Consider the following 27,934-nt stretch of genomic DNA (forward strand, 5'->3'; position numbering starts at 1 on the left):
AAAAAGCTAGACATTTTGTGCAATTCAATTAAACTTTTATTGAACACCGGCAATAAGTTATGCACCCAGAAATTTTAAGATTCTTCAAGGAGCTCTGTATTTTCGTAGGAGTGTGTTTACATAGAAGGAAACAGAAAACAAAAAACAAAACATAAGAAGGTTATAATATAAACAGAGGAGAGCAAACTTCACAGAGCACCTAACTTTACCTAATTGGTTTGGGAGCTCTAGATAATTTAGCTGAAAATTTGGGGTAAAATAATTTAATAAAAACCAAATTGATCTATACAAGAATTTGGTAAAAATAATAATTTAGTCAAATATCCCCAAACACAGCAGTTTTAATATCAATTCTAAATATGAATTGACAGCTGTTTCTTCCCTTCCAGGTTTGTCATAAGAGAAAATTTATAACATCTTAAATAGCAAGAGAGGATCAAGTAATTGGAAAAACTTAAAAATCTGTAATTATATGCATAAGAATAAAATCATACCCTAAACCGTAGATCTGGCATAATTGTTGGCTTAAAATGAATAGGGAAGAAAAAATTGGAGCCAGAAAAATGTCTAGATCTTTTTTATAGTTCCTTTTACTTAAAAGAAATTGTAATTATTATAAAAGAAAAACAGTCACAAGAATCTATCCAAAAGAAATGAAAATATATTTCCACACAAATACATGAAAACAAATCTTCATAGCAGCATTTTTCATAATAGCCCCAAACTGGAAATAATCCAGGTGTCCATCAACGATGAATGGATACAAACAACAAAATGTGATGTATCCATACACCAGAATATTCAGCAATAAAAAGGAATATTTGATCCATGCTTCATCATGTGTGAACCTCAAGAACATGCTAAGTGAAAGAAGCTGGCCACAAGAGCACAGGAGACCACATACTGATCCCATCTATAAGAAATTTCTAGAAAGGCATGTCTGTAGAGGCAGAAAGCAGATCATGGTTTTCTAGGTCCAGGATTGGCAACAGAATTTAACTGCAAACATCTAGAAGGAACTTTTTGGGTAATGGAAACATTCTAAAACCAGATTGTAGTGTTGGTTGATCAACTGTATAAATAAAGATCATTAAAATGTATACTCAGAATTGGGTAGATTTATGATATGTAAATTATGTTTATCTCACTAAAGCTGTTTTTTTTTTTAAAAAGAAATGTGTAATCACTACAGAAAATACTAATGAGCCAAAGAGAGCATTTAAAGTGAATCTCCCCCAGGCATACAACTGGAGTACGTCATTACAGATTCCTTTCAGTATATATGACCTTATTTTCTTCAAAAATAGAATTGTGTAGCATTCACTGACTTCCCAGATGGGAAAAGAGCCTCCCAGACAGAAAGAATGGAATGAAGGAAAATAAACGTACAATAAAGAGCAAGGCAGACAATTAAGAATCACTAAATTTTAGATGAAAATTTGTTGGGAAAGTAAATTGATCCCAGATTGGGAAGACAGATCAATTCCCCTGGTGTCACAGTAGCGTAATTCTGAATGACATAAAATTTGGTGTAATTTTTGCCTTCATTGTTTTCTTCTGAATTAATTTGTATTTTTCATAAACCATTCTGGTTTTTTTTTTACGTTCATAAATGTATAACTCTATAATGAGTAAAAAGGTTTTTGTTTTGTTTTGGTTTGTTTCCTTTCCATAAAGGCCCACAGCAGTGAATTCTTTGATTTCAAAATATGGATTTCAGGAGCAGCTTCTTTACTGTGAGTTTGTTTTAAGTTATGTATCACTTAATTAGCTGTTGAATAGACTTAACAGAAAACTTACTAATTTTAATGTCTTTTTCTCTTTTAATTTTAAAACTTACATAACTAAAATATTTCAAGTTGAGAAGTTTCTCTATTCCAATTTTCATATATATGTCTATCTGTTAAACCCACCAAATATTCAGTGGTGGGTACCTCAAGAGGAGTGGCATAAAAAAAAGTTGTGTGTGCACATAATCTTATGTGTATACCTATGTAGAGAGACAGAGATTTAAAATTTTAGGATTGAGAATAATTTTCACTTTATTTCTTACAGATTTTTACTACATTTTCTTATGAAAGTAAATAGTGTTTGGCTAAAAAAAATTTTGCAGAAAGTTTATAGCATTAAAAAAAATTCTTAGTATTTGAACAGTATAGTATTATCTCCAAAATAATTTTGGTCCATTGCCCATTTTGTGTGTTTGTGAAGCTCTTATGAGGCTTTGACGGTTTTTTGGGGGTTTTTTAAGCTTTTCTGGAATAATTTTTAAAAGCAATGCCTTAATCTTTCAATCAGGTATCTGTGCAAATATAAGAATTAAAATGAAGAATGGAAAAGAAATTCAAGTACAGAATGAAAAATTAATTTTATTTGCTGTATTTTTCAGAATATGGAGTTAAACTTAAATTTTTTGTTTAAGGCAAATTTAAAATTAAAATATGACATATTTTGGAATCTACATAAACGGGGGTTGGTGGAATTTCATTATAATGTAAAGTTCTTGAAGTAATAACTGATAACTTGATAACTTTGGTCTGAATTTAGCTTGGATTTGTGTTGTACAATCACACGAAGTTTAAAATTATATATTGCAGTCTATTGAGAAATCTAAACTTTTCTGATATACTCTAATTTACTCAGCATTGAAATTCTGAAATTCATGTGTAAATTCATTTTTATTTCTGTTAAAGGCAAATTCTCCTAAACCATTTTTATACCAGACATCTTTTGAATGTTCTTGTTGATTCACTTAGAAATAAGTCCTTCCTATCTGCATTGTCTTTTATTAGGGAATTTTGATATTTAAAACAAAGTGTATAGTCAAATGTTACAGTTTAAATAAAAAGCAAAAATTTGGTATTAATAGCAGCACTATCCAGTTTTCATACTGACTTCAATCTTTTGATTTTGATGGTAGTAGTGATGTTATTTAGTTAATATTTTTGAGTGCTTGTTATATGCCAAATACTCTTTTAAGCACTTTACTAAATTGAATACAATAGCCCAGTGAGATAAATATTATTATTATCCCCATTTTAAGGATGAGAAGATAAAGGCATCAGTAAAATGACTTGCCCCAGTGTTTGTCAGCTAGTAGGTGGCAGAGTGGAGGTTTGAACTTAAGCTGTCTGGGTCCGGATCCATCCTCTTAATCATGGCATTATACTTCTGTTATGCATAGGGTTAAAATATGTTGCTTCAGTTTAATCAGTGGAATGTAATAATTTAGACAAATTTTCATGGCTTTATTTCACGCAGTGTATTCTAACAGGATCCAGGTATCTTGATTTTTCTTTATGAGAAAATTGAAGTTGATAACACTAGTGACTGTATATTACCTATTCTCAAAGTACTTATTTATCTACTTTTAATCATGAGATAATAATGGCATATTGTGTTTTTTCCCTAAAATCACTCAGACTGAAAAACTCAACATTAATATTAACTAGTTTGAATTACAAGTTCAGCACATTTAGCTAGTTGCCAAAATTTCCTGAATTTATGACCTGAATATTCTCATAAATGGCAGGTAAGTTTTGTCTAAAATATTGTGTTTAGTATGGAATTGAAACTTTAAATTGCTATTTTAAAGGGTAAGAATGACTAAATTGTGAAATAGTGAAGTGTTTTACTTTTGGAGATTTTTTACTTGCTCTGATTTATTTCTATTTCTATTTGTTTGGTTTTCTTTTAAGCTGTTCTTGAGGAACTTGTTAATAGTGGACGCTTACGAGGCACTGTGGTTGGTGGGAGACAGGATAAGGCGGTGTTTGTCCCTGACATTTATTCCAGGACACAAAGTGCTTGGGTGGATTCTTTTTTCAGGCAGAATGGCTATCTCGGTAACTTTCTTTATTTGTTTAACTAAAACTCACTTCTAGTATGAAACATAGTCTTAGAAAGATTTTATTAGCCCTGGGAATACACATGTACTTTACTATTGTCCAGCAGACTATAATGGTTCTTTTTGAGTATAAAAGTAGGGACCTGCAGGTTTTTGTGGATCATGTAACTGAGTTTAATTCCGTAATTATTGAACAATTGTAATGTAGAAAAGCCAAAAGCTGGTATCGATTGTCACCAGCCTTCTAGTAATGTGATACTATATATAAAATACTTCAAGTACTTTTTAATTCATAAAAATAATTATATTTATTATATCTCATAACTTATGAAGTTAGCTGGTTTTTAGTTGCATAATCTTAGAAATATTTCATTGACTGTTTTACAATGTTCATTTTTATTAGTTATCTGGTACTTCAGAAACATTGAAGTTATTCTAAATTCTGTTTCTGAGGTTCTGTCATTTACATAAAGTAGACTGATTGAATTTAATCATTAAAGCAATTAGCAAATATATATATTTATATTTATATGTAACCCACTTAGTTTGATCAATTTCATAGCCCAAGTCAAACTATGTAAGATCAGTTAGCTATAAATAAGTAAACATATAAGTTATCAGTGTTCAGTTTAAATGTGTGCTAGAATGAAAATGGGGCTTGGCTTATGTTTTCTTGACTTTCTGTAATGTATTTTTTCAGTTTTTTCATCAAAGGACTTGGATTAGAATTTTGTTGTGATTAATTTTCTTCAATATGATTATCTGGGGACAGAGAGAAGATGGTAGATATCTCCAATAGCTTTAATGGCTGCAAATTTAACTTTTTAATTTTGTTTTATATTCTAAGTCTTTTACTAGTTTAAATTAGGCTAGAGAATTGCTTTGTCCTCAGTAGTCTAATGAAACAGTTGAAATTCCATTCTTTAACTGTAATAGGAAAGATAAATTCCAGTTTTTGTTTTTCTACTTAAATCATTATTCTTTTACCCCCATTTCTAGTTTTATTGCTCTTTAGTTCTCATGTTTCCCTTTGACTCCTCAATTGGAGAGAAAGTGACATAGTGAAATACTTCAACCAATTGTTCTAAATATATGTTTAGTAATAAAAATTTGAGAAGGTAGAATAACCAGGAAATAGGCTGTGGTACACTTCTATATTTTATTCTTAAAAAAAGATGTTAGAATACAGTGCATTCATGAAGAATAGATTTTGTAGAACTTAACTTTTCCTATGATTTCTAAAAGGTGTGAATGATTGACAATTCCATTCCAACCTTGTGATATTTCTAGAATTTGATGCTTTGTCCAGACTTGGAATCCCAGATGCTGTGAGCTACATAAAGAAAAGATATAAGACTACCCAGCTCCTGTTTTTGAAAGCAGCTTGTGTTGGTCAAGGACTTGTGGATCAGGTGGAAGCATCAGTAGAGGAAGCCATCAGCTCTGGAACATGGGTTGATATTGCAGTATGTTTAAAAATCTTTTTCTTAATTTTCCTTTAAACTGATGAACAACTGGTGTTTCACTGGCGTGCAGCCATTTTAAAATTAGGATACATAAAGGTAGTCATGGCTTTAGAGCTAAATTCTAGCAGTCATTGTTATGACAGAAATAATCTTAATTATTTTATACTTAAAGACTTTCCAGCTTTTGAAGTAGAGGGACCTTTTACATATGGATAGTCAACATCCAGAATTCTGTGAATTTCAAAATAAATAAGCAGACAATAAAACACTCATATCAGTCCTGCCATACAGAAATTGATGAGACTTCTCACAGTCTTATCCAAGCATTTACAGCTTTACTGGCATCAGGCATCATGTAGCATTTGTTTGTTTCCTATCCATTAATCTCTGCTAATGAATTAACACAAGCTGCTTTAGCACTGATAAGTGTTTTACTTCAGTGTTCAGTATTGACCTGTCTTTGTTATGCCAAAAAGGTGAATGTAGGTGATAAGAAAGAAGTGGGAGGCCAATCCATTATTTACTACTCAGAGTCCAGATTCTCTTTATAAAGCAGAAAGTACTTTGCTTTGGAGACATGTTTCCCAGAGATTCCAGGTGTCTTTGTTTATTCATTCAAATTTTATTAAGTACTTTCTGTGTGCCAGGTACCATTTTACCTGTTGGGAATGCTTTGTCCAGACAAATTTCCAGCTTTCAGGAGGGGTGCTTTCATGAGGGTGGGGAGCAGTTGTTAATGAAAATGGTAATTTTGGATAGCAGAAAGAGCTAAGAAGAAATGTATTTTGGAGGCAGACTTTTCAGGACTTGAAGTTGGATTGCTTGTGAGTTTGTGAGAGGAACTAAGTGTGACTTGTGGGTTTTGGACCAGATCAGCTGAATGGAGAGTGGTTCCATTAACTGAGATGGAGGAATGATGAGGAAGAGAATATGGGAGCTGGGAGTCGGGGCAGGAGGCACAAATCCACATTGTTTTCAACAGGATGTGTTAAAATTTGAGGTGCCTATGAGGAGTTTGAGTGGGGAGGTTAGGGAAACAGTAGGATGTGTGATTTCAGAGTTCAGAGTGATGATAAAAGCAGAAATATAATTTGGGAGTTTGTCAGCATATAGATGGTTATGAAAGCCATTGGACTTAATGAGATCACTTAGGGAGAGCATATATATATATGTAACAAATGATTTATCTGTATTATATTGCATTTATACTTCGTTTTCATTTTTCTTGTAATTCTAGCCTCTGCTGCCCAGTTCTTTATCAGTTGAAGATGCTGCAATATTGCTTCAACACGTGATGAGGGCACTCAGCAAACAGGCTTCAGCTGTGGTCTTTAGCGATACTATTGTAGTCAGTGAAAAATATTTAAATGACTGTACGGAACTATTCAGTGAACTGATGCACCAAAAAGCTGAAAAGGTATGCCAGATTTTCTTTCACCTACTAATTTCAACCGTGTTTTCACATTAGAATCATCTTACGACTTTTGAAAAATGGGGTAAGCAGTATACCCAAAAATGAACAGTGTTTCATAGGTCATTTTCCTTCAATGCATCATTCCTTTTTTATTTCCTCTCCTGGATTTGTTTTTCTCCTTCTTCATTCCCATCAGGACATAAAAGTTAGAACTTAAGAGAGCTGATTTTATAACTTGAAATCACATAAATGAAATTACACATTTCACAATTAAGTCACCTGAGGGTATTGGTCCAACATTAAAATCCATAAAAATAGTATCTATGGATTATATACATAAATATACAGTACATTTATTAATTGGTACACAGCATGTTTATTAAATCTAGCAGAGCCTCGTTAATTTTATCTATTTGGGATATACCAACAGGATAAGTTAGTGAGGAAAGAAGTTATTATCAAAATTGATCAGTTCCTTAGAAGCTGCTATTGAAGTGCTGAGAAGTCATGCCAGGTCTGCTTTAATGACTGTTTAATTCATGTTTCTATGTAGCAGCACCGTCTGCTTATAAAGCCTGCTCACAAATAGGTAGCACAAGCTAATTTATTTCGGATAGACTTTTAGTAAATTCATGAGGGGTTATTAAATATATAAATAATTTATTTTTATCCTATTCCTTTTAAGCTCCAATAATAGTCTAAAAAAGAGGTATCTTTTTACATTTGGCCTGTAAAGCAGCAGAGAGGAGTAAAAAGTATACAGGATTGATACCAGTAAACCTGAGTTCTAATTTCAACTTCTTTACTCTCTGTTTGACTTTGGACAATAGACCTCCAGTTTTTCATCTCCAAAGAAAGGATCATGATGCCTGCTCCCCCAGGGATAAATGTAAATAAAGGGGCAATGTAAATAAAATATCTGGTATGTTAGCTACCAGTTACTAAATGACTACATCATTATTTTTATTTGTGATCTTTTGCTAAACTAAAAACACAATCATCAGTCTTTTTCTTTCCTTGTGCTCCTTTCTCCAACCACAGAAATGAATTCAGAAAAAAAGGTGATTCTTCTGTTTGAACTTTCAACATTGTAAATAGTTTTCCTTGGAAAACCGAAAAAGAAATACTGTTTTTAACACATGAAAATGTACATTTGTCACTACAGATTTAGAACTCTTTCCCATGATAAAGAACCAGTTTCTGAACTTGAAAATAGTTTATTGTTTCTAACATAATATTATAAAAGCAGAGATCAAGAGGAAAAAAGTTTACATGACTAAGTATGCCACTCATATGATCATTATTGTGGGACATGGATAGAGATTTCATTATTTTTTTAGTAATCTCAGATTTCCAAGTGGCATTGGACTTGGGAGTCTTGAAAAGAAAGAGAGCAAGTGTCACCCATTAAGCCGTGATAAAACCAGTCAATAATGTTGAAGAGGATTGCATCTGATGCTGTGTGATCAGTTGTTTAGTGACTGAAATGGATTTCTCATTGGCTGGTAATAGATACAAAAAGCCAAGAACGGCAAGGGAAGAGACTGATTACGGGGAGAAAGTCTCAGCATGGCAACTGAGACAAAGCTCTAGTTTCTTAGCAATGAAACCAAACAAGAATTAGGATATGAGTATATAAACTTTTATTTTATGTTTTTCATAATGTTATATATTTTTGCCTACAAAAAAAATGCATGCTTTATTTCAGGAAATGAAAAATAATCCTGTTCATTTAATCACTGAAGAAGATCTGAAACAAGTCTCCATTTTAGAAAGCATTAATACAAATAAAAAGGATAAGAAAGATGAGCGAAGGAGGAAAGCAACAGGTAACAAAAAAGATGATGGTGATGATGATGATGATTATTATTAACAAAGAAGATTCAAGATAAGTTTTTTATTTGTTGAGGTGAACTTTGCATTTATCAGACCTTTGAAAGGACTTTGGTTGATTCGCTTTTAACTGCTAATATTAACCAGATCTTTCACTACTGACTTAACTTTTGATTATGAAGATGGAAATATTGGTGATTACTTATTCAGTGTTTTATTTTGTGAGAACTAAGCTAATTTTATGACTTTCTGTTGTTTTCTTCAGCCTTTATGTTCCCAGTAGTTTTATTGGTTTGGTTTGGTTTTGCGGGGTTTTTTTGTTTTTTTTTTTAAGTCTGGAATTTTGCAAGTTTGTGTTCATCTCAAGGCCTTTGTACAAGCTGTTCCATCTACCTGGAAAGTTCTATGCTGAAATTCAAGTAACTGTTTTCTTCTTAGAAGAACTGAGCTCTTCATTAAGAGCTCACCTTTAAATGTCAGATCCTCAGGGAGGCCTCCCTAGCCACCTATAGAATAGTAGACACACACTGTCACTCTCCCTCGTAATATCTTCCCAGTTTTTTTTTACATCACTTTTATCACTGTGATGTGTTTTATCCTTTGGGAACCTTCTCCATCTCATTTATTGTTTCCCTGGTACTTAAAGCATTCCTTGGTATTTTTTAAGTTCTCCATAAATACTGAGTGAATGAATTTCCCAAGGAGATTTTTTTTTTAATTTCTTTTTTTAGTTTAGAGTTACTAGAAATTACCCTAGGTAGCACTGATATACTAGTAACTTGCTTTGCAAATTAACATATATGTCCCATACTTTCTATGATAGGAAAAATTTTATTAGTGCTATATCAGGGTTAAAGAAATTAGTTATTTACTATATCTCATTAATAAATATAGCTATATTGAATATGTGTTATAAAAACTTAATATTTATTTGCTGTGAGAATTCACTCCTATTTCTTTGAGATTGTTTCCTCTTCAAAAACCCTTTTCTATGGAATCTTTCTGTAATATTTTGAAATGTTTCTCTATTCTAGAAAAACTGCATAGTAAATTACTGCAATAAATCATAAATCATAGTAGTATTCATAACCATGAATATTTTATTTGCATGTATAGTTAAAAATCCACCTTCATCAAATGGTTTTGTACTTATTATCAATATAACAAGTCTGTTTTATACTCCTCTAAAAATTCAGAGTCATCCAGTGTTTTGTTCTTAGTGATAGTGCTACTGTATTGTAATAGCTTAATTACACTTCATGGAATAATGTCAGACATGAACATCTTCTCCATAAGAAACTTATTACCAAATGTAAGAAACACATTCACTTTAGACTTTTGCTTTTGAAAGTTGTATTTTTCTATAATAAGAGCAAGGGAAAATAAAAAAACTTATAGGATATGATGAACTCTAAGGGAATTCTACTTAAGAGTTTAGAAAAAGATCTTTAGTTTATATAAATTATTTTATTGAAAAAATTTTTATGAAGAAGTATATTTTCAATATTTTTCAGTGTTAGTCACATTAGATAAGTATTCTATTTTATTTAAAAGATGTTTTAAATGAAATATCTAACAGCATAGAAACACTTCAATAACATTTTTAACTTTTTTAATGTTTTAATTTATTTCATAGTTTATATTTTTTTAGTCTTCATTTAGCCAGTGTAACTATATTTTTAACTTAACTATATTTTTCTGCTTAACCAGTTTAATATTTTTGGTCAACATTTACTGAGCCCCTGTTATGTGTTAAGCATTGCTTTAACCCCAAGAAAACAAACATTAGAGAGACATGCTCCCTGCTTTCAAGAAGTTCATTATCTTTTTCGGTGGCAGGAGAGCATGACTCCTGTAAACCTCGGTAATAAATAATTTTTCAGTCAAGAAGACAAAACCAAGTATTAGTAAATTTGTGAGGTACTATAATAGGGGATATTAGTGAGGCTGTGTTAACAGATGAACAAACTAAGGCACTTTTGGGGAAGGTAGAAGAGGAGGTAAAGGAATGGGTTTGGCCAAGAAAATGTCAGTCAAAGCTACAGAAAATGGTGTCATTAGAGAAAGAGGAAAAGACTGCATTCAGAACAGGTAGGCTATCTAAGTGAGTTGCTCAAATTCAAGAGATTTCATATCCTATTATTTATTTTTATTGATTGAATTCATAAAACTTGTTTTAATAAGGGAACTACAGCCTTAAAAGTGACTAAAAGTTTAACTTTACAGTAGAAAAATAAAAGGCAAGTGATTAAATATGTCAATATAGTGTCATTTTTTTCTAAAAATGGTAATTTAGTTAGGTAATACTAACGAATGTCACTTTCCACCAGAGGGCAGTGGAAGCGTGAGAGGCGGCGGTGGCGGCAATGCCAGAGAGTACAAAATTAAAAAAACCAAGAAGAAAGGAAAAAAAGAGGACGATAGTGATGATGAGTCATCTCACACTGGTTTGTAGCTTTATTTCACTTTTCCTCTGAATACGCATGATTTTTTTTAGCGTATTTTCTTAAGATGCATACGGTTAGGTGTCTGTGCTTATGCAGAAGGTCCTTGCTTTGCATAGTTTAAGTGAGTGCAGATTTCACAGTTAGATAACATCAGTCCCCCAACAACACTATTCCTAGTGCAGTTACCAGTGTATATTAACTCTGAGTATTTGCATAAAGTGCAAATTTTGCTACTGGCTCCTTAGTCCACAAATCAACACATAAATTACAGATGTGCATCATGATCTGTGACAGTCACATCACTTATTTCAAAGTTTATTGGAGATTGGTCACTGTGCATCTCATACTCGCTTTATGCATAGAAAACACAGCATGTAGTTGTGTTGCATCCTTGTCCCCCAGTGATAAATCGTGTGGCATTTTACAAAAATGAATAATCAAAAGAGGGAGTTAGCCAACAAAGACAAATGTGTGACAAAGAAAGGAAAAGTGGTAACACTGGAAATAAAACATGAATCAAGAATAAGTGGAGTTATAGAAGAAATACCTGACCAATCGTGGGAATGTTGACGTTGCCTCTGCTCAGGAGACTTTAGCTCTGCAGTCAGAGGGACTTGGTAAAGGCACATTTATTGACGTAAATGAGGAAAATGGTCATGATAAAAATGTCTTAAAGGATGTGAAGTTGGCAAAAAGCTTCACATTAAAGGAATTCTCAGAGATATTTCACAATGCTGAAAGGGCAAAGGATAAAATGTTGGAAACTGATCCAGAGTTAAAAAAGGAGTATGACAGCTTGCCCAGGCATAGAAAAGATGCTTGCTCTGTATTTTAAGTTACAGGATGAGAAGGCAAGCACTGTTCAAACTATTCTTAGTAGGTTTTTTACCAAGAAAGAAAACATTTTCCTTCTCAGTGTTTCTGATGCACAAAATTACAGTGTACTAAATTAGAACTATTACTCTTACGTTTTATTTCTCTATACATTTATAACCAGCAATAAGAGCACTGAATGTTTTCAAAGCAAACATTTTTAAAAGGTTACAGAACAATCATAAATTTTCTCATTGTTTATTAAGAACACTTTGCAGTTTCAGCTTGCATAGTCATTTTTATGGCCTCCCAACTTCCATGCAAAACAAGTTAAAATATATTATGAAAAATGAATCTCCGCAAATTTAAGTAGGAAACATTAATGTTTTTATGCACATTTAATTTTTATGGTAACACCTGATTGGTTGGTTGCTTCTATCTAAGCAGGAGAATTATGTATATGAATCTTTCTTTTCCTCGACTTGTTAGTGTTTGGTATGGTTAAGTTAGGGAGAGGCATCTTACTTTGTTTTTCTAAATGAAATTAGGATTTTTTTATGTTTCTGTTTAAAAATAATTAATGAAACTATGATATCTCCTTTTCCCCAACAAAAAGAGAAGACAATTTGAAATGATAATTTGAGATTTTCTTTTACCTCTTCCACAGAATTTATTATGTGTGGGTTTGAGCTGGGACATGTAAATATCAAGTGACAAGGCTTCAGGTGTTAATGTGCTACTACTTGTAATGGCACAATTGCTTAAGATCTGTCTAAAGTATTCTAAGACAGGTAAAAATAGCCACTGTTCTCAATGTACATTAAACAGTATTAATTAAAGGAAAAGTAGCTTCCTAGAAACTATGAGCTCTCTATCCTTATTTTAACTAGCATTGACTGTTCTATGTGAGTTTTTATTTTTCATTGCTAAATGGGTTTTCCCATTCCCCAGGTGTAATACAAGGAGTGAGAGTGAAGGGGTATTCAAGAAAATACTTCTCTAAAACCTGTAGCCTTAAATAATTGTTAAATAGGCATATGATACTCCTTTTGTGTATAGTATGAGAGAGGGGCTATAAAAGAGTAAAACCATCCCACCTTAAAAAAAAAAAGTAATTTCAGTGCTTTTGACAAAGGGTTGTGTTGTAATCTCAGAAATGGAAGATGCAGTTAGGGTCTCAGCTGAAATATATGACCAACTCAGTGTGAAAGATTACTAGAAGGAAACACAGTTCAATAACTAGTAAAATGCATTCAGGACGCAAACAGAGAAATCAGATACTATCTGGAGTGAAAGGTCAGGAATGGATAGCAGATCTCCAAAAGAAAGGATAGCACTTTTCCATCTGTTGTAAAGCTGTGATCTCAGCTACTTAGATCTTGATGCTTCGTGAAAATTGGTTTTTGAGCTATTCTATTTTTATTTCTAAGGTTTCACTTTTAGAGTCAGCAACCTAATTTAACTGGAAATAATCACTTTTTTATATTTTTACAATTAATAATGGACATATTGTTAGCTTTCTTTGCAACTCATACTTTTTCAAGTAAGTGAGTAGGCATGACATTTCCACCGTTAACAATTACTTCCATTACAGTAGCTGCATACAAATTTTTCTTGGTATAGAATTTTTGCGAGCAAAAATAAATTATGGGTGTAAAATTCTAAGTTGTTTTTTTCATCCATGCCTTTCCAAAAGACAATTTTTAGCTTAATTCTACTGGAGTTTAGGCTCACTTGATTATAAAGATTTTTCTTGAAAAACTTACATAAGTTGTAAAGATGATTTGATTTTTAGTAAATATTTATTTTTATAAAGAAGGAAATTCTGCTCAGAATCCATTGTTCAACAAAAAGAAATCCTCCTATCCTAAAAGTTGTTTTTCTATCCACTTGTTTTTATTTCCAACTGTTTGCATCATCCAAGTTAGATTGGGGGGGGAATCATGTATTATTTTTTGATTGACTTGTAGAAAAGTTAGAAAATCATTATTTAAAAGAATGCCACTGTGTATCCTATTTTAACAGTGTTTTCATTAGTTACTGCTACTTGATACTGTCAATTTTGGTGGTAAAAATTAATAACAGACTTTATGGTAAGCAATGAATGAATTACCATCTTCTTAAATATGTGAATGGAACCTTATTTGCTTGTAGGTTGCTTACTTGTTTGTTTTTATTATTTTTCCCTATGGCTCATTTTTATTATAGTAAAGAGGAAGCCAGAGATCACTTTTATGTTCCAGGATGAGATTGAAGATTTTTTAAGAAAACATTTACAAGATGCCCCTGAGGAGTTTATGTCTGAACTTGCCGAGTACTTAATAAAGTAAGTGTAAGAACATCTTTTCTGTTTTATGATAGAAATTTAGTGAGTTATTAAATAAAATTTTTATCAAGATCATAGAAAACATAATTTAAGTGTTTTCAAAACTTAGAATTTAACCTAGTCACCAAATGCCAGATTTTGTTTGCCTACAGAAGGAATTCAACAAACATTTAAGTGCTCTAGGCAAGGCAGTATGAGAAATACAAGGCAGGAGTGTGGAGGCAATTCTCACTTACTCATCTTACAGACCTAGTTGGGAGAAAAACACCAGCACCGATCATGGGCTGGTCTCTTCCATTGCACGAAAAGGAACGTTTGAAATGAAGGAAAGATCATCTTTACAGAGAGTTTACAGAGACTAAACTGAACTTTTAGGGAGAAAATTAAGTAACAAACTACCCTCAAAGAGGATAAATTTAGAAATTACTTTCTTGTAGATGAGCCAGGCTAAATTTACTTTTATACAGAAATTAAAAAAATTATGTGTAACTTGACCATTGCTAACTAACATGGTTTTCTCTCAAAATAGTCTCTGTGTGTAAGCTTCTCTAAATGCAATCCAGGATCCTAGTGCATCTAACTTTCTGAATTTAGAAATACAGCTTTTTGTAATGAGTTTCTTTTTTAATTTAAGTGAACATTCTTGTGCATGAACACGTTACATAATTATATTTTTCATATCTAAAAAGATGAAAGTTACTATTAATCATTTGCCATTACTTTTTAAAATAATCTATTCTGAGTTGTTGGGCAGAAAAAAATTTTTTTAAATACATTGTCTATTGAGTACTTTTGAAATTAAGAATGTAAATTTTTAATCCTGAGGATAGAGGTCAGATTTATAGTCTACTATTCTCCAAGGTAACTTTAAAAAGCCACTTTGAATTGAATTTGAACTGAAGCTTTTGTTATTGTTTTTTTATTTGCTTTAGTGCAGTAACCAAGTACTTAAAAACTGAGAAAAATAATTCATTTAAATTTTAATTTCTGGGATTTGAGGGAAACATCCTTGTGAACTATTCTCCAAATAAATCTTTCTGGTTTAAAAAAAAAAAGGTTTTTTAAAGCCTTATTTCCATAGAAGCAAAATTTCTTATCTGTGTAAACCTAGTACATTTTAATAATCTAAATATATTTATCTCACACACAGACCTCTAAATAAAACTTACCTTGAGGTGGTACGTTCGGTGTTCATGTCTTCAACTTCTGCCTCTGGAAGTGGCAGAAAGCGCACAATAAAGGACTTGCAAGAAGAGGTTTCAAACCTTTACAATAATATACGATTATTTGAAAAAGGGATGAAGTTCTTTACAGGTATTATACGTAATATTGTTTTCTCATTGGTCCTCATAGTTGTTTTTGGACATTTATTTTAGTAAAGCACCTTTATTTTCCAGATGATACCCAGGCTGCTCTTACCAAGCACTTGATGAAGACAGTGTGTACGGATATCACGAATCTCATTTTCAACTTCTTAGCTTCGGATTTAATGATGGCAGTAGACGATCCTGCAGCCATTACAAGTGAAGTAAGTCAGTGATTTTCTTGCCACTGTTGATGTGTTTTGATTTGAAATCTGAGCATGTTTTATTTTCTCACACCTAAGAGGAAACTAAAATTCAGGAAGGAGTTTTTAGGGAAAAATCTGTCAGATTTTTAGTTCAAGTTTAGTATAGTGTATATACAGTTGCTACCAGGATGGGTGATATAACCAGTCTATTAAAAGTAGTAATAAAGTAAGAAAACACTAGTCACTGTGTCTGGAAATGCCTGTAATAAAAAATCACAGCATGCATGCTTGGCCTTCTGCTTCCTATTATCATGTAGAAAGCAACAGGAGAACATTAGAATTAGCTCTAAAAATAAATAAATAAATAAACCCAGTGGTCTACAGAATCTTTTTTTAGCTCAACAGATGACTCAGATTGCAAGGCCACATGGTGAAATTAAATCCAAAGTGTGAAGGTGACTATTTAAGGAGGTAGGATGGAGAGACAGGACAAATGAACTGACTCACTTTACACAGATCTTCAGAGAGAAGAGATGTCCATCATAGAAGCAGGAAATAAAGCAGCTGAAGTTTTAACAAATCCTTAAAGGTCTAGGCTTAGCACACCAGTTTAGAATTCCAGGAAGCACCCAGAACACAGGAGGAAAAAAAAAGTAATAATGCTTAATTACTTTGGAATCAACAATTTTAATTTCTCCTAATTATTATTGTGTTACATCCCTTTCTCCTGCTGAGTTACAAGTCCCTTATCAATGTTCTGACCAGATTCTGTAACTCTGCAGTCATTTTCATTTAGTGACACCATCTCATTTATTTAGGCTAATTCCAGTTCATTTTCTTAAATTCTAATCTCGAATTCAAAGCTTATTCTTGTCTTCTTGCAATGTAAGATGGAACTATGGCTCCCACTTGCCCAGAGGAGGAAGTATATGGTCTGTCCCTCGAACTCCTCCTCTCCTTCTTTCTCACCCTAGATCCACATAAGGTTGGAGATTTAGGGAAAATGAAAGAGGCACAAGTACATTCATGTGACTGACTGCATATCACTGGCATTGATCTGGGTCAAAGGAAATCAGTCTAATGCTTGTGGCCTCTCATGATGTGGCCATTGTCACATAGGTTGAGGGGGATGTTTTTAATATCATGTTACTCCCTCTCATAGCAAAGACTGTTTCTACGCCTCCAAACAGAGGTCCATTTATCTCTTCCTCTTACCCCATGAAGGTACTGTTCCCTATCCATTCTTCAGCTTGAGCAGTGATTCCCAACTGCTTGGACAGTTCATGTACCTGCCTGTGTGTCAGCCTCTGCTATGAGAAATACATGGGGTCCTGTCCTCTACCCTTCAAGGGCCACAGAAGGATTGGTGTAGCATAGAGCAGGAGTCAGTGGGTTGGTCCAGTCTTCCAAGACATACTGTAATTTTCAGGGCCTGCTGACCAAGCCATTCCAGTAAGGCTTCCAGAAATTTTGCACTAGGAAGAGCCATAAGACTCTGGTCAAGAATGCCACCAAACTTCACAAAACACATCTATGTGAAGAGAGGGTGCTGAAAACATTCCCCACACCAGACAATATAACAAGCATCCATCCATCCACGGCACAAATCCCCTCACTTACAGGCATCCATGATTTTTATGAGTGGGGGTCCCCTCAGCTGGCCTTAGGGAAAAACACTGTTCCCACCACAGTGAAAAAGAGAGGGAGCAGCCTCTTACCCCAAATCGTTTTTCTAGCAAGATGAATGGTGCGTGTTCTCTGTTTCTCTCTCATCTTCCTCTTATACTGCTGGAGCAGATGCAGGGAGGAGAGCTGCATCTGACCTCTGGCTGTTGACTAGCTGTCTGATTTTTAGAATGTTTTAGTATATTTCTAGCCCTAATTTGTGGTATAAAATTCAAGAACAAAGATAAATTCCATTCTGCATTCTGTTATAGTAGTAAATAAACATTTTTTGTTTTGTTTGTTTTATTTGAACTTATACTCACTACATGTCAAAGGCACAACCTCAAAGGAACTTTTTTTGCCTTATAGGTAAGAAAAAAAATTCTAAGTAAATTATCAGAAGAAACTAAAGTAGCTCTCACAAAACTCCATAGCTCTCTGAATGAAAAGGTAAGTAAAGTTTTATTCTGTTTAGATACTGGGTTAAAATTTGTGGTCTTTGAGTAGATTTTTATCAGAGTAATTGTAAACTAAATCTAAAATTAGTATCCTGCACTGAGACACCTCTTTTGGAGGTGAAGGAGGAGACCACGCTGGTGGCATTTAACCCTCTTTAGTCCTAAATCATAATTTCAAATTTTAATGGAAAAATGACCTTTTTAAAATGATAAAATTATAGAACAGAATTAAATGAACTGCTTTCCTGTAGGCAAACTGTTTATAAAAGTAAATCATGTTATTAAATACCTTTTTCAGAGCATAGAAGACTTCCTTTCTTGTCTGGATTCTGCAGCAGAAGCTTGTGATATTATGGTAAAAAGGGGAGACAAAAAAAGGGAAAGGTAACATTGAATTAATCTGTATTATTAATATTAATTCTTAGATGTGTGATATTTCTTGTCTGAAATTGGAATTTGACTATCTGAATCTTCATAGAGAACTGTTGTATCTAAGTAGCTGTAGACTTTTAAGCATAGTCAGTCTTCATTGTCCCTCTCTGACCCAAATGAGTAAGATAGCAGAGTTCCCTAATCCCACAGCTGATCAAGCATGGGAACTTCCTGTTAGCTTTAGGACCTTCTTCACAGAAGAGCTTATTTAAACCAGTGTACTTCTGTTTGGTCCCTAGTCCAAATAAAAATCGTACTTAGAGTATCCCTGCCATATGTATAGGGGGTGTGTGTGTGTATAGTTTTTTTCTGTCATTTTCTAACCTACTAGTTTTTCCATGCCATGTAGGGTTATATGTGTCTGTATTCCATATTTTTTAAAGATCCCTTAAAATGGAACTGGATAATTAAACTAGAGAAGCTAAAAATGAATACAGAAGGGAAGAACTGAAATTGATGAGAACTTGTTAAAATATGGTAATGTGTTTGTGTGATTTTGTTTAGGCAGATACTGTTCCAACATCGACAAGCCCTGGCTGAACAGCTGAAAGTCACAGAAGACCCTGCTCTTATTCTGCATCTCACATCGGTCCTGTTGTTTCAGTTCTCGACCCACAGCATGCTCCATGCTCCTGGAAGATGTGTCCCACAGATCATAGCTTTTCTGAGCAGTAAAATTCCAGAGGTATTACATTCTCAGTGCACTTGAAACTTCTAAAGCTTTCAGGTTTTGAATATTTTGAATCATTGTGAACACTAAGACACAAAACATATTAACATCATCTTCCTGCTTCCAAGAATGCAAGCAGGGAATGAGGAGGTTGACTTTATCACTATAGCTCAGGAATCTTTCAGGATCCTGTAAGATCCGTGGTAAAGAATATTCTGAATTTGGAATAATGTTCAGTCTTCCATTTCAGTTTATGCAGGTTAACCTGTCCTTTAAAAACCAGCTCAAAAAGTCTTATGCTTCACAAATTCTTCTGAGAAACTCCTCGGCTAAAAGTAATTTGGCTTCTTTGATCTTCCATATCACTTTGTATCTTTGGTGATAGAACCTAGCTCAGTCAACTTATATTAAAGTGATCTGTGTTCTTATTTTGTCCCCTCCAAATAATAAACTCCTTGAGAGCAAGGACCTTGCTAGATTCAGCTTTCTACATCTATGTCCTGTACTTTGTAAAGCTGAAAACCTTCAGTGTGTATTGGTTGAACAAATCCTACTTTGTTCCACAGAAAATTAAATCTGTTAACTTTTCTTCTTTCTGTTTTTCACAGGATCAGCATACTCTTTTGGTAAAGTATCAAGGTTTGGTTGTAAAGCATTTAGTGAGTCAAAGTAAAAAAACTGGGCAGGGAGAAGATCCCTTGAGTGATGAATTAGACAAAGAACAAGAAGATACCACCAGTACTACTCGTAAAGAGCTTCAAGAACTTTCTTCGTCCATTAAAGACCTTGTCCTTAAATCCAGGAAATCATCAATGACAGAAGAGTAATGATTTTAATTTACTTAGTGTTGTCATAGAGTAAACATTTTTTTCCCCAAAGATAAAGGTGAATGGTTACCAAAAAATACTCATTTCACAATCCCCAATAGGGCCTTCCATAGTCACAATTCAGTTAAAAACAGTAGTGTTGTATTCATTGTAAATGTTATAAAAATGTCAATTTTTGTAAATTGGGTTCTCCATGGAAGATTTCTTTTTCACATTGTAATTCTAAAAATTACACATTTCAGGTTTATTTTCTTTCTAGATGCTGAATGAAGAATAAATTTTCTGGTATCATTTTCTCTAGGAGAGGACTCACTTGTCATGTTACTGGATTTCAAGTGACATTATTATATTTACACATATTGGGGAGAAACTTAAAATGCAGTCATGTTTTAAAAAAAAAAAAAAACCGTGTGTGGTGTCAAATGAAAATAGTGTATTTTATTTTAAAATTACTAGAGAATGCTTCAAACCTAAAGTACAGAAATTTGCTTTTTTGTTTGTTTGTTTTTTATTACTAAGCCCTTTTATTTCTGGCAGATAGAGGGCCTCCCATCTCCCCACCAGGAGTGAACTTTTATGTGGTTGGAGGCTTAAGGGATGCTTACAGGTGCAGAACACCAGAGGGGCCCAAGCATTGCTGTGCTCTAATCTGTAACAAGATGCTAACAAGAGTGAAAGACAAATATATAATTTACTACTGATAGATAAAAGTCACATTTTAGCATTGTAAATTAAAGATTTAATACAAATGGTTTCTTTTAACCCAGTTTGCATTTCTAAATTTCATTTTTTTATAGCACTTAATACTTTGTTGTAAGGGGATCTCCAAGTACATTTAAATTGCTGGAACTTTTTTTTTTAAAAAAATGGGAACCCTTATTAAAAACTAGGTATTCTTATTTTATAAAGATTATTAGTAGTTAAAAATAACTGAAATAGTTCCTTAGAGTAATCATTTCAACCAAATGTGTTTCAAGCAACAATTTATTATATATCAAAAAAGAATTTATTTAAAATATAATAGGAAGTTAAATCTCAAATATTGAAAATTAGTATTTTGTATAATTCCTTATATGGCATTTAAAACTCTGTTTTAAAATGTTTGGATACAAAGATTGGTCTACCTCTAATTCTAAATAAAGTATTTATTGCTTGAAAGAAATTAATATAATTTGCTAAGCATTTTAATTAAAGTAGATAGAAATATAACAAATTTTAAAATATCTTCCATTGGTAATTTTCTATTAATGTATTTTCATAAGAGCAAAGGAAGAAAAATGACAAATGCTCTGTGACCACAAACTCCTATTATTTTTATTTGTTGATTCAGCTTCCAAAATATTGAACACCCTACCTAATTTTTTATTGTCTTTAAGGACCTTACCATTTATGTTTCAAGAGATACCAAAGTAATCCATGTTTGTATCCAAACTGGATCATAGACAGTGAAGCAAATAAAAGCATTCTTTCTTAATTTGTGAAAATAAAAATAGAAGAGATGAAGCAAATAAAGCCATTCTTATTTTGTTTGCATTAAATTTTTTCATTTATCAAAATGGTTATTTTTCCACAGTAAATAAGAGCAGTTTTTATTGTTTTTTGTAAATAAAATTATATAGCTGATTTTGTATGTAAAAATCTAATTTCATTAATAAAAATTGTTATCTTCTATGATAATGGACAGATTTAAGAATGTTATTTAAAATAAACTTGCCTGTTGTTTCTATTAAATATTATGGTACTTTGAAGCTTCCATTTTAATTACTAGGATTAATTAATACATATATAATATAGTTACAATTTAAAATTCTTATTCTGAACATTTTTAAAGGATTTTATTATATTTTTCTTACACAAAAATAGGTCCATAGTCCTCTGTGTCTTTCTTTCCTTGAAAGTTTGCTGTTCATGAACCATTTCACCTTAGTAAATCATTTTCCATTGGCTACATTTCAGCAAATGTGTAGCTAAACTCTCTTATCTATTATTCCTATCATTGCAGATAACAGTAGAGATAGTTTAACAATGTGCTCAGGTATTCATGTGTTCCATCTCCAGACCGTATGTTTTTGTAGGATGTAGAATGTAACCTGGATGTAGAACCATCTTGAACTTCTTAGAGAATGTACTTTAGTCAGATTGTGAAGCACCAAGGATGAGGTCAAAGTGATCTGAAGTATAGTGTGTCTATAGATTGAGAAGGAATGATTCATTCCTTCCTCCAAAATGCCACTTGACCCAGAGCTAAATGGAATTTCTTTCTATCAAGAACTAACTTATATGATTTGGGTAGAGGGTGGGGACAATGGAAGGTTTGCTTTCTTTGACTATTACTAGTGAAGCCTTTGCCCTAGTGTACATGGCAGGTGAAATAAAAACATTTATAAACTTCGGGATGTGTATTTTTCACAGAATCTGGGAGCCCTGTTAAAGTGGCTATTAAAATGGTCTACAGATTCACACAGGTTGCTCCATCCTGAAGGCCATACTCAGCAAACAAAAGAATAAAGAGAACCCAGGACTGCACAGCAGTCAGAGAAGAAAAAGAAGAGGAATCCAGATTAGAAAGGAAGAAGAAAAACTGCCACTGTTTGCAGATAGCATGATACTACATATAGAAAATCCTAAAAATGGTGACAGAAAACTACTAGAGCTCATCAGTGAATTCAGTAAAGTTGCAGGATACAAAAATCAATATACAGAAGTCCATGCCATTTCTCTACACTCACAATGAAGTACCAGAGAAATTAAGGAAACAATCCCATTTACCATTGCATCAAAAATAATAAAATACCTAGAAATAAACCCCACCTAAAGAGGTAAAAGATTTGTACTCTGAAAACTATAAGATGCTGATGAAAGAAATTGAAGACCATACAGATGGAAAGATATACCATGTTCTTGGGTTGGAAGAATCAATATTGTTGAAATGACCATACTACCCAAGGCAATCCACAGGTTCAGTGCAATCCCTATCAAATTACCAATGGCATCTTTCACAACTGGAACAAAAAAATTTTTTAATTTGTATGGAAACATAGAAGACCCCAAATAGCCAATGTTACAAAAGAAGAATGGGGATAGAGGAATCACACTCCCCGACTTCAGACTACTACAAAACTACAGTAATCAAAACAGTATGGTACTACCACAAACACACAATAGATCAATGGAACAGGATAGAAAACCCAGAAATAAACCCACACACTTATCAAGCTACAACAAAGGAGGCAAGAATATACAATGGAGAAAAGATACTCTCTTCAATAAGTGGCACTGGAAAAACTGGATAGCTACATGTAACAGGATGAAATTAGAACATTCTCTAACACCACATGCAAAAATACACAATGGATTAAAGACCTAAATGTAAGACTGGAAACCATAAATCTCCTAGAGGAAAACAGGCAGAACACTTACATAAACCACAGCAGTATTTTTTTGGATCTGTCTCCTAGAGTAATGGCAACAAAAGCAGAAATAAATAAATGGCACCTACTAAACTTAAAAGCTTTTGCACATCAAAGGAAACAAAACAAAAAGACAACCTAAGGACTGGGAGAAAATATTTGCAAACAATGCAACCAACTAGGGCTTAATTTCCAAAATACATAAATAGCGTATACAACTTAATATAAAAAAAAATCAAAAATTGGGGAGAAGACCTAAACAGACATTTCTCCAAAGAAGACGTACAGATGGCTAACAGGCACATGAAAAGGTGCTCAACATCACTAATATTAGAGAAAAGCAAATCAAAAGTACAATGAGGTACCACCTCACACCAGTCAGAATGGTCATCATTAAAATTACTGGAGAGGGTGTGGAGAAAAGGGAACCCTTCGACACTGTTGGTGGGACTGTAAATTAGTATAGCTACTATGGAGAACAGTATGGACATTCCTTCAAAACTAAAAATAGAGTTACCATATGAACCAGCAATCCCACACCTGGACATATACCCAGAAAATAGGAAAACACTAATTCAAAAGGATAAATGCACCCCAATGTTCATAGCAGCACTATTTAGAATAACCAAGACCAGGAAGCAACCTAAATATCCATCAACAGATGAATGGATAAAGAAGAAGTGGTGTGTATATTATACAGTGGAATATTACTCAGCCATAAAAAATGAAATAATGCCATTTGCAGCAACATGGATAGACCTAGAGATTATCATACTAAATGAAGTAAGTCAGACAGAGAAAGTCAAATCATTTACATGCGGAACCTAAAAAAGTGATAAAATGAATTTATTTACAAGAGGAAAATATACTCATAGACATAGAAAACAAACCTATGATTACCAAAGGGGAAAGGAGAAGGGGATAAATTGGGAATTTGGAATTAACATATACACACTACTATAAGTAAACAACAAGGACCTACTGTATAGCATAGTGAACTATATTTAATAAATTGTAATAACCTATAATGGAAAAGAACCTGAAAAGAATATATACATACATAGACATATTAAATCCTGACTTTTGGGCCTTCAGAAACACAGTGTTTATTCCACTTACATCACACACAAAAAAAGGAACTACTTTAAACATGCATGAAATTGTTTTTATGTTCCCAGTGTTGTGTTTCATTTGTTTTATCAAGCTTGACTGTATTTCCACTTCTGGTCCTCTTCAGTGATTAGTAGTAAGACTTAACCAGGATGTGTGAAGAGCAGGAAGGAAGGGATTATTTTGGGGTATGATGGAAGAAAGGGAGGACATGGTGAATCTAAATCCTTGGCTCACAATCTCCTGGATCCTGTAAAACAGCTAAGTATAAAGAATATGATTGTAAATCTTAAAAACATGCTTTGCTTTCAAGGAGATGGCAAGAATCAACGATCATGGTTCAATAAAATGTTTTGAGAGAAGCAAGCAGAGGATGCTAGGAGAGAAGTCAAACTGTCTGCACAGCGGGGAGGGGAACTGAACAGCCTGGAGGTGATCCCCTGAACTGATTCCTGAAGGAAAAGCAGGACCAGCCTGGTATGGGTATTTCTGGGCAGAGGAAAGGAGATTCAGGAGTACCAAGATGAATTAATATGAAACAATGAGACATTTGGGAATCTCTAAAATATGAGAAATATGAAAAATGGTATGAGGAAGCAGTGTAAGATGAAACTGGAGAGACCAGAGGGGGAACGTGAAATGCCTTACACGCTAAGCTGAGAAGTGTAGCCATCCTCCTAAAAACAGGGGTAGTTTTAAAGATTAAATTAATCAGGGAAGTAAGGTGACTAGCTTTGTCTTTTAGAAAGATCATTCATTCTGAAAGGCAATTTGACAGTTTTCCAAAATTCTTTAAAATGTATGTGTTATTTGTGAAATCAATGTCTCCCCTTCTGAGCAGTAAAATGTGTGCAAATCTTTTTCCCAGCCTCTGGTAGAAGAGGTACATGGATGATGTGTCTCACACAGAAAGGAGGCTATCTTCTTGGTTCTGAAATATTTTTATTCAGATGCTAACCTGCTGAAGAAAAACCCTTTCTCTGATTAGTCAAGCTAAGACAAAATTCCCACTGGTTTTCACTTATGTTTCTTGTTATTCAATGTAAAGAAGGAAAAAGCACTTTATCAAATTGTTTTCCTACTGAACTTGTCCTTACCTAAAACGTCTATCATATAGACTTACAGGTTGGATAATTGCTTGAAGGCGTGACACACAGTTAGTACAGAATATATAGTTGTTTAAATAGTCTCTAGTAAATGTAAATAAAAAACTGAGAGGTCTATATTTTTCTCCTTCCCTCTTTCCCACCTTAAATCTAAGTCCTGTAATTCATGTTATAAATGCTCAGGGCAAGTTTTGGTGTTGAAGAAAACAAATCAGAGAGAAGAGGAAGCACTGTTCCATCATACATTTCATTATATTGCAGCCATTATTCACACCCACTTTAAAAATATTTAATTGATTTGGAAAAATCATTCACAGTATATTAAGTAAAAAAGATATACTATATACAATGTGGTCTTGGTTTTCTAATTTAAATATATTTAACTATAGCTGTATCAACATCTACAAGAAAACATTTCCATATACACTTCTTTGTATAGCTATATGTATGCATACTAAATATATTTATTATGTTTATATAAATACCTAATATTCTAAAGAGATGTGGGTGAAGTTTTGAGTTGTGACTGTCTCTTTGCAAGTCATTATGAACTTAATTTTTTTCATTCTTATTCCAGACTTTCTGCAAGAGGCAGAAATTCAATAAACTGATATCTTTAAGTAAACATTGTTTCATAGTGATATAGAGAAATGGTTGAAAGGGGTTCAGACTGAGGCAGATGCCAATTATTTTATGGCTGATAATAGTAATCCAAGTGAGAAAAGCTTGGGCCGGAATGCAGGGATAATGATGAATTTGAGAAATAGTTAACAAAATTGAACCAATAGAAGTTGAGGATGGGGATGTTGGAGAATAAGTGAGGAAGGGGAGGAGCCCAAGCGATAATGGGTTGGATGACGGGGCCATGCCCTGAGGTAGGAGATACAGCAGATTATCTGTATGATGGGAAGTGGGGAGAAGATGAAGATGTTTATTAAGGACTGCTGAGTTTGAGATGCCTGGAGACCTCTGGACAAAGATGGCCAACAGACAACAAGATACAGGTCTGGAACCTTAGAGAGTGATACTAGTTAAGAATACAGGTTTGGGAGTCATAATATATCACTGTTCATTGTTTACCTAAAGAACCCCAGGAGGGTGTAAAGAGACACATTCTGCACTGAGAATGAAGCTCTGGGGAAGGGTGAGGTGAATAAAGGAAGAGGAAGCTGAGGATGCTCAAAACTAGGAGCCAGGAGAAAATCAAGAGTGTGACAGTGAAACCAAAGGAAGAGGATTTCAAAAGAAAAATGGACAAGGGAGAGATAAGAAATTTCAGGTAAGATTAAAGACAGTACTCTTTGGGGTGCTAATTAAGATCGTTTATGAAATTAATGAAGCTCCAGTGGAGCAGTCTGAGGAAGGAGCAGAAGGATCAGAGGTTGGATCACTGGATGGAGATGATCCTCTCATGAAGCATAGGTGTAACAAAGAGGGTGATAGCTCCAAAACTAGATGGGGACCCAGCAACTTTATCTCCTAGACTCCACTTCTGCACCTATAAAAGGAGAAGAATGCCCATCTAGCCGCTGGGTCATGAGGATTAAAATCTATCACCAAGCGAACATACTTGCATACTTTTCACTGAATCAACTTGTTGCTGCTAATCATGCTTTCATTTTCATAATATCTTCATCATCAAAGTCAGGTGAATAACAACGCACAGGGCTGATGGGCTTTGTGCTTCCCCAGCTCAAGTTTATTGATTGTATATAACTGCATCTGACCTCAGAAAATATTAGCATACCATCCCTTTGGCACTTAGAACAAGGACAGCTCAAGTTTGGTCTGGGAATAAAGGGAATTAAGGCAGAGCATTTCTTCCCGCACCCACCTTTCCAGACTGAAGAAACGACCTCGAATGGAGAGCTTAAGAGCGAAGTCACAGTAAGGCTCGATAAGCATTTGTTATCAACATCATAATCTAAACAACAAATTTATACTGTACAGCACAGGGAACTATATTCAATATCTTGTAGTAACTTATGGTGAAAAAGAATATGAAAATGAATATATGTAAATTCCTGTATGACTGAAGCATTAGGCTGTACACCAGAAATTGACACAACACTGTAAACTGACTATACTTCAATAAAAATATTTTTTAAAAATCACTACCATCATCACCACACCAATGGAGATGTCTAGCAAAGAGTTTCTTTAAAATTTGAAATTAATTTAAAAATAAATTTTTGTCAAGTTGAGATAGAATTACTATGTTATATTTGCAACAGTAATAAAATATATACAAAGTATTTCACAGCCTATGATTCTGCGAGGTTTCCAACTTGTAAAATATAGCAGTGGCTCCACTAGTAATTTGAAAATAAATTTCAGTACCTTAGAAAAAGGAAAATAAGGACAACTTTTCATTCTAAAACAAAATTAAAAAATATAAATAAATGAAAGAATGAATGAATAGATAGATAGATGATAGCAAATGTCACTTGCTTTACGAATCAGTTCGAACCACTGAGAATTCCTGTTGTGGATTAGTTCAATATTCAAACATTTCTTTAGCTCCAACTCTTGAAAGCTCTAGCCACGCGTGTGTGCTTAAATGAAGTCACACAGCCGCAGGCGTGACGTAACAATCAGTG

General features: G+C 33.5%; 1 protein-coding gene and 1 long non-coding RNA gene across 10 annotated transcripts in view; one reads left to right on the forward strand and one right to left on the reverse strand.

Annotated features, from left to right (window-relative positions):
* UFL1 (UFM1 specific ligase 1) overlaps positions 1 to 21,385 on the forward strand; it is a 33,784-nt gene extending 12,399 nt beyond the window's left edge. The window contains exons 7-19 of the mRNA XM_006200273.3: positions 1,678 to 1,736; positions 3,699 to 3,845; positions 5,138 to 5,313; positions 6,551 to 6,730; positions 8,436 to 8,556; positions 10,891 to 11,007; positions 14,029 to 14,146; positions 15,297 to 15,460; positions 15,544 to 15,674; positions 17,691 to 17,771; positions 18,078 to 18,163; positions 18,716 to 18,896; positions 19,490 to 21,385. Of these exons, the coding sequence (XP_006200335.1) occupies positions 1,678 to 1,736; positions 3,699 to 3,845; positions 5,138 to 5,313; positions 6,551 to 6,730; positions 8,436 to 8,556; positions 10,891 to 11,007; positions 14,029 to 14,146; positions 15,297 to 15,460; positions 15,544 to 15,674; positions 17,691 to 17,771; positions 18,078 to 18,163; positions 18,716 to 18,896; positions 19,490 to 19,708 (1,780 nt within the window). The 3' untranslated portion in view covers positions 19,709 to 21,385. The remainder of the gene's footprint in view (positions 1 to 1,677; positions 1,737 to 3,698; positions 3,846 to 5,137; positions 5,314 to 6,550; positions 6,731 to 8,435; positions 8,557 to 10,890; positions 11,008 to 14,028; positions 14,147 to 15,296; positions 15,461 to 15,543; positions 15,675 to 17,690; positions 17,772 to 18,077; positions 18,164 to 18,715; positions 18,897 to 19,489) is intronic.
* On the reverse strand, positions 14 to 27,877 carry LOC140697672 (uncharacterized). Of its 9 annotated transcripts, none has more exons than XR_012074866.1 (8): positions 27,786 to 27,877; positions 27,169 to 27,203; positions 18,069 to 18,120; positions 17,375 to 17,500; positions 16,164 to 16,247; positions 15,566 to 15,758; positions 15,316 to 15,358; positions 14 to 94 (listed from the first exon to the last, which is right to left on the reverse strand). It is a non-coding gene; the product is annotated as an uncharacterized lncRNA (long non-coding RNA). The 9 variants fall into 9 exon arrangements; XR_012074865.1 differs by having other exon boundaries at positions 16,164 to 16,252; XR_012074867.1 differs by having other exon boundaries at positions 16,164 to 16,252; positions 17,375 to 17,534.
* Between the last annotated feature and the right edge of the window lie 57 nt (positions 27,878 to 27,934).

This window comes from Vicugna pacos, chromosome 8, assembly GCF_048564905.1.
Source record: "Vicugna pacos chromosome 8, VicPac4, whole genome shotgun sequence".
Lineage (NCBI taxonomy): Eukaryota > Metazoa > Chordata > Mammalia > Artiodactyla > Camelidae > Vicugna > Vicugna pacos.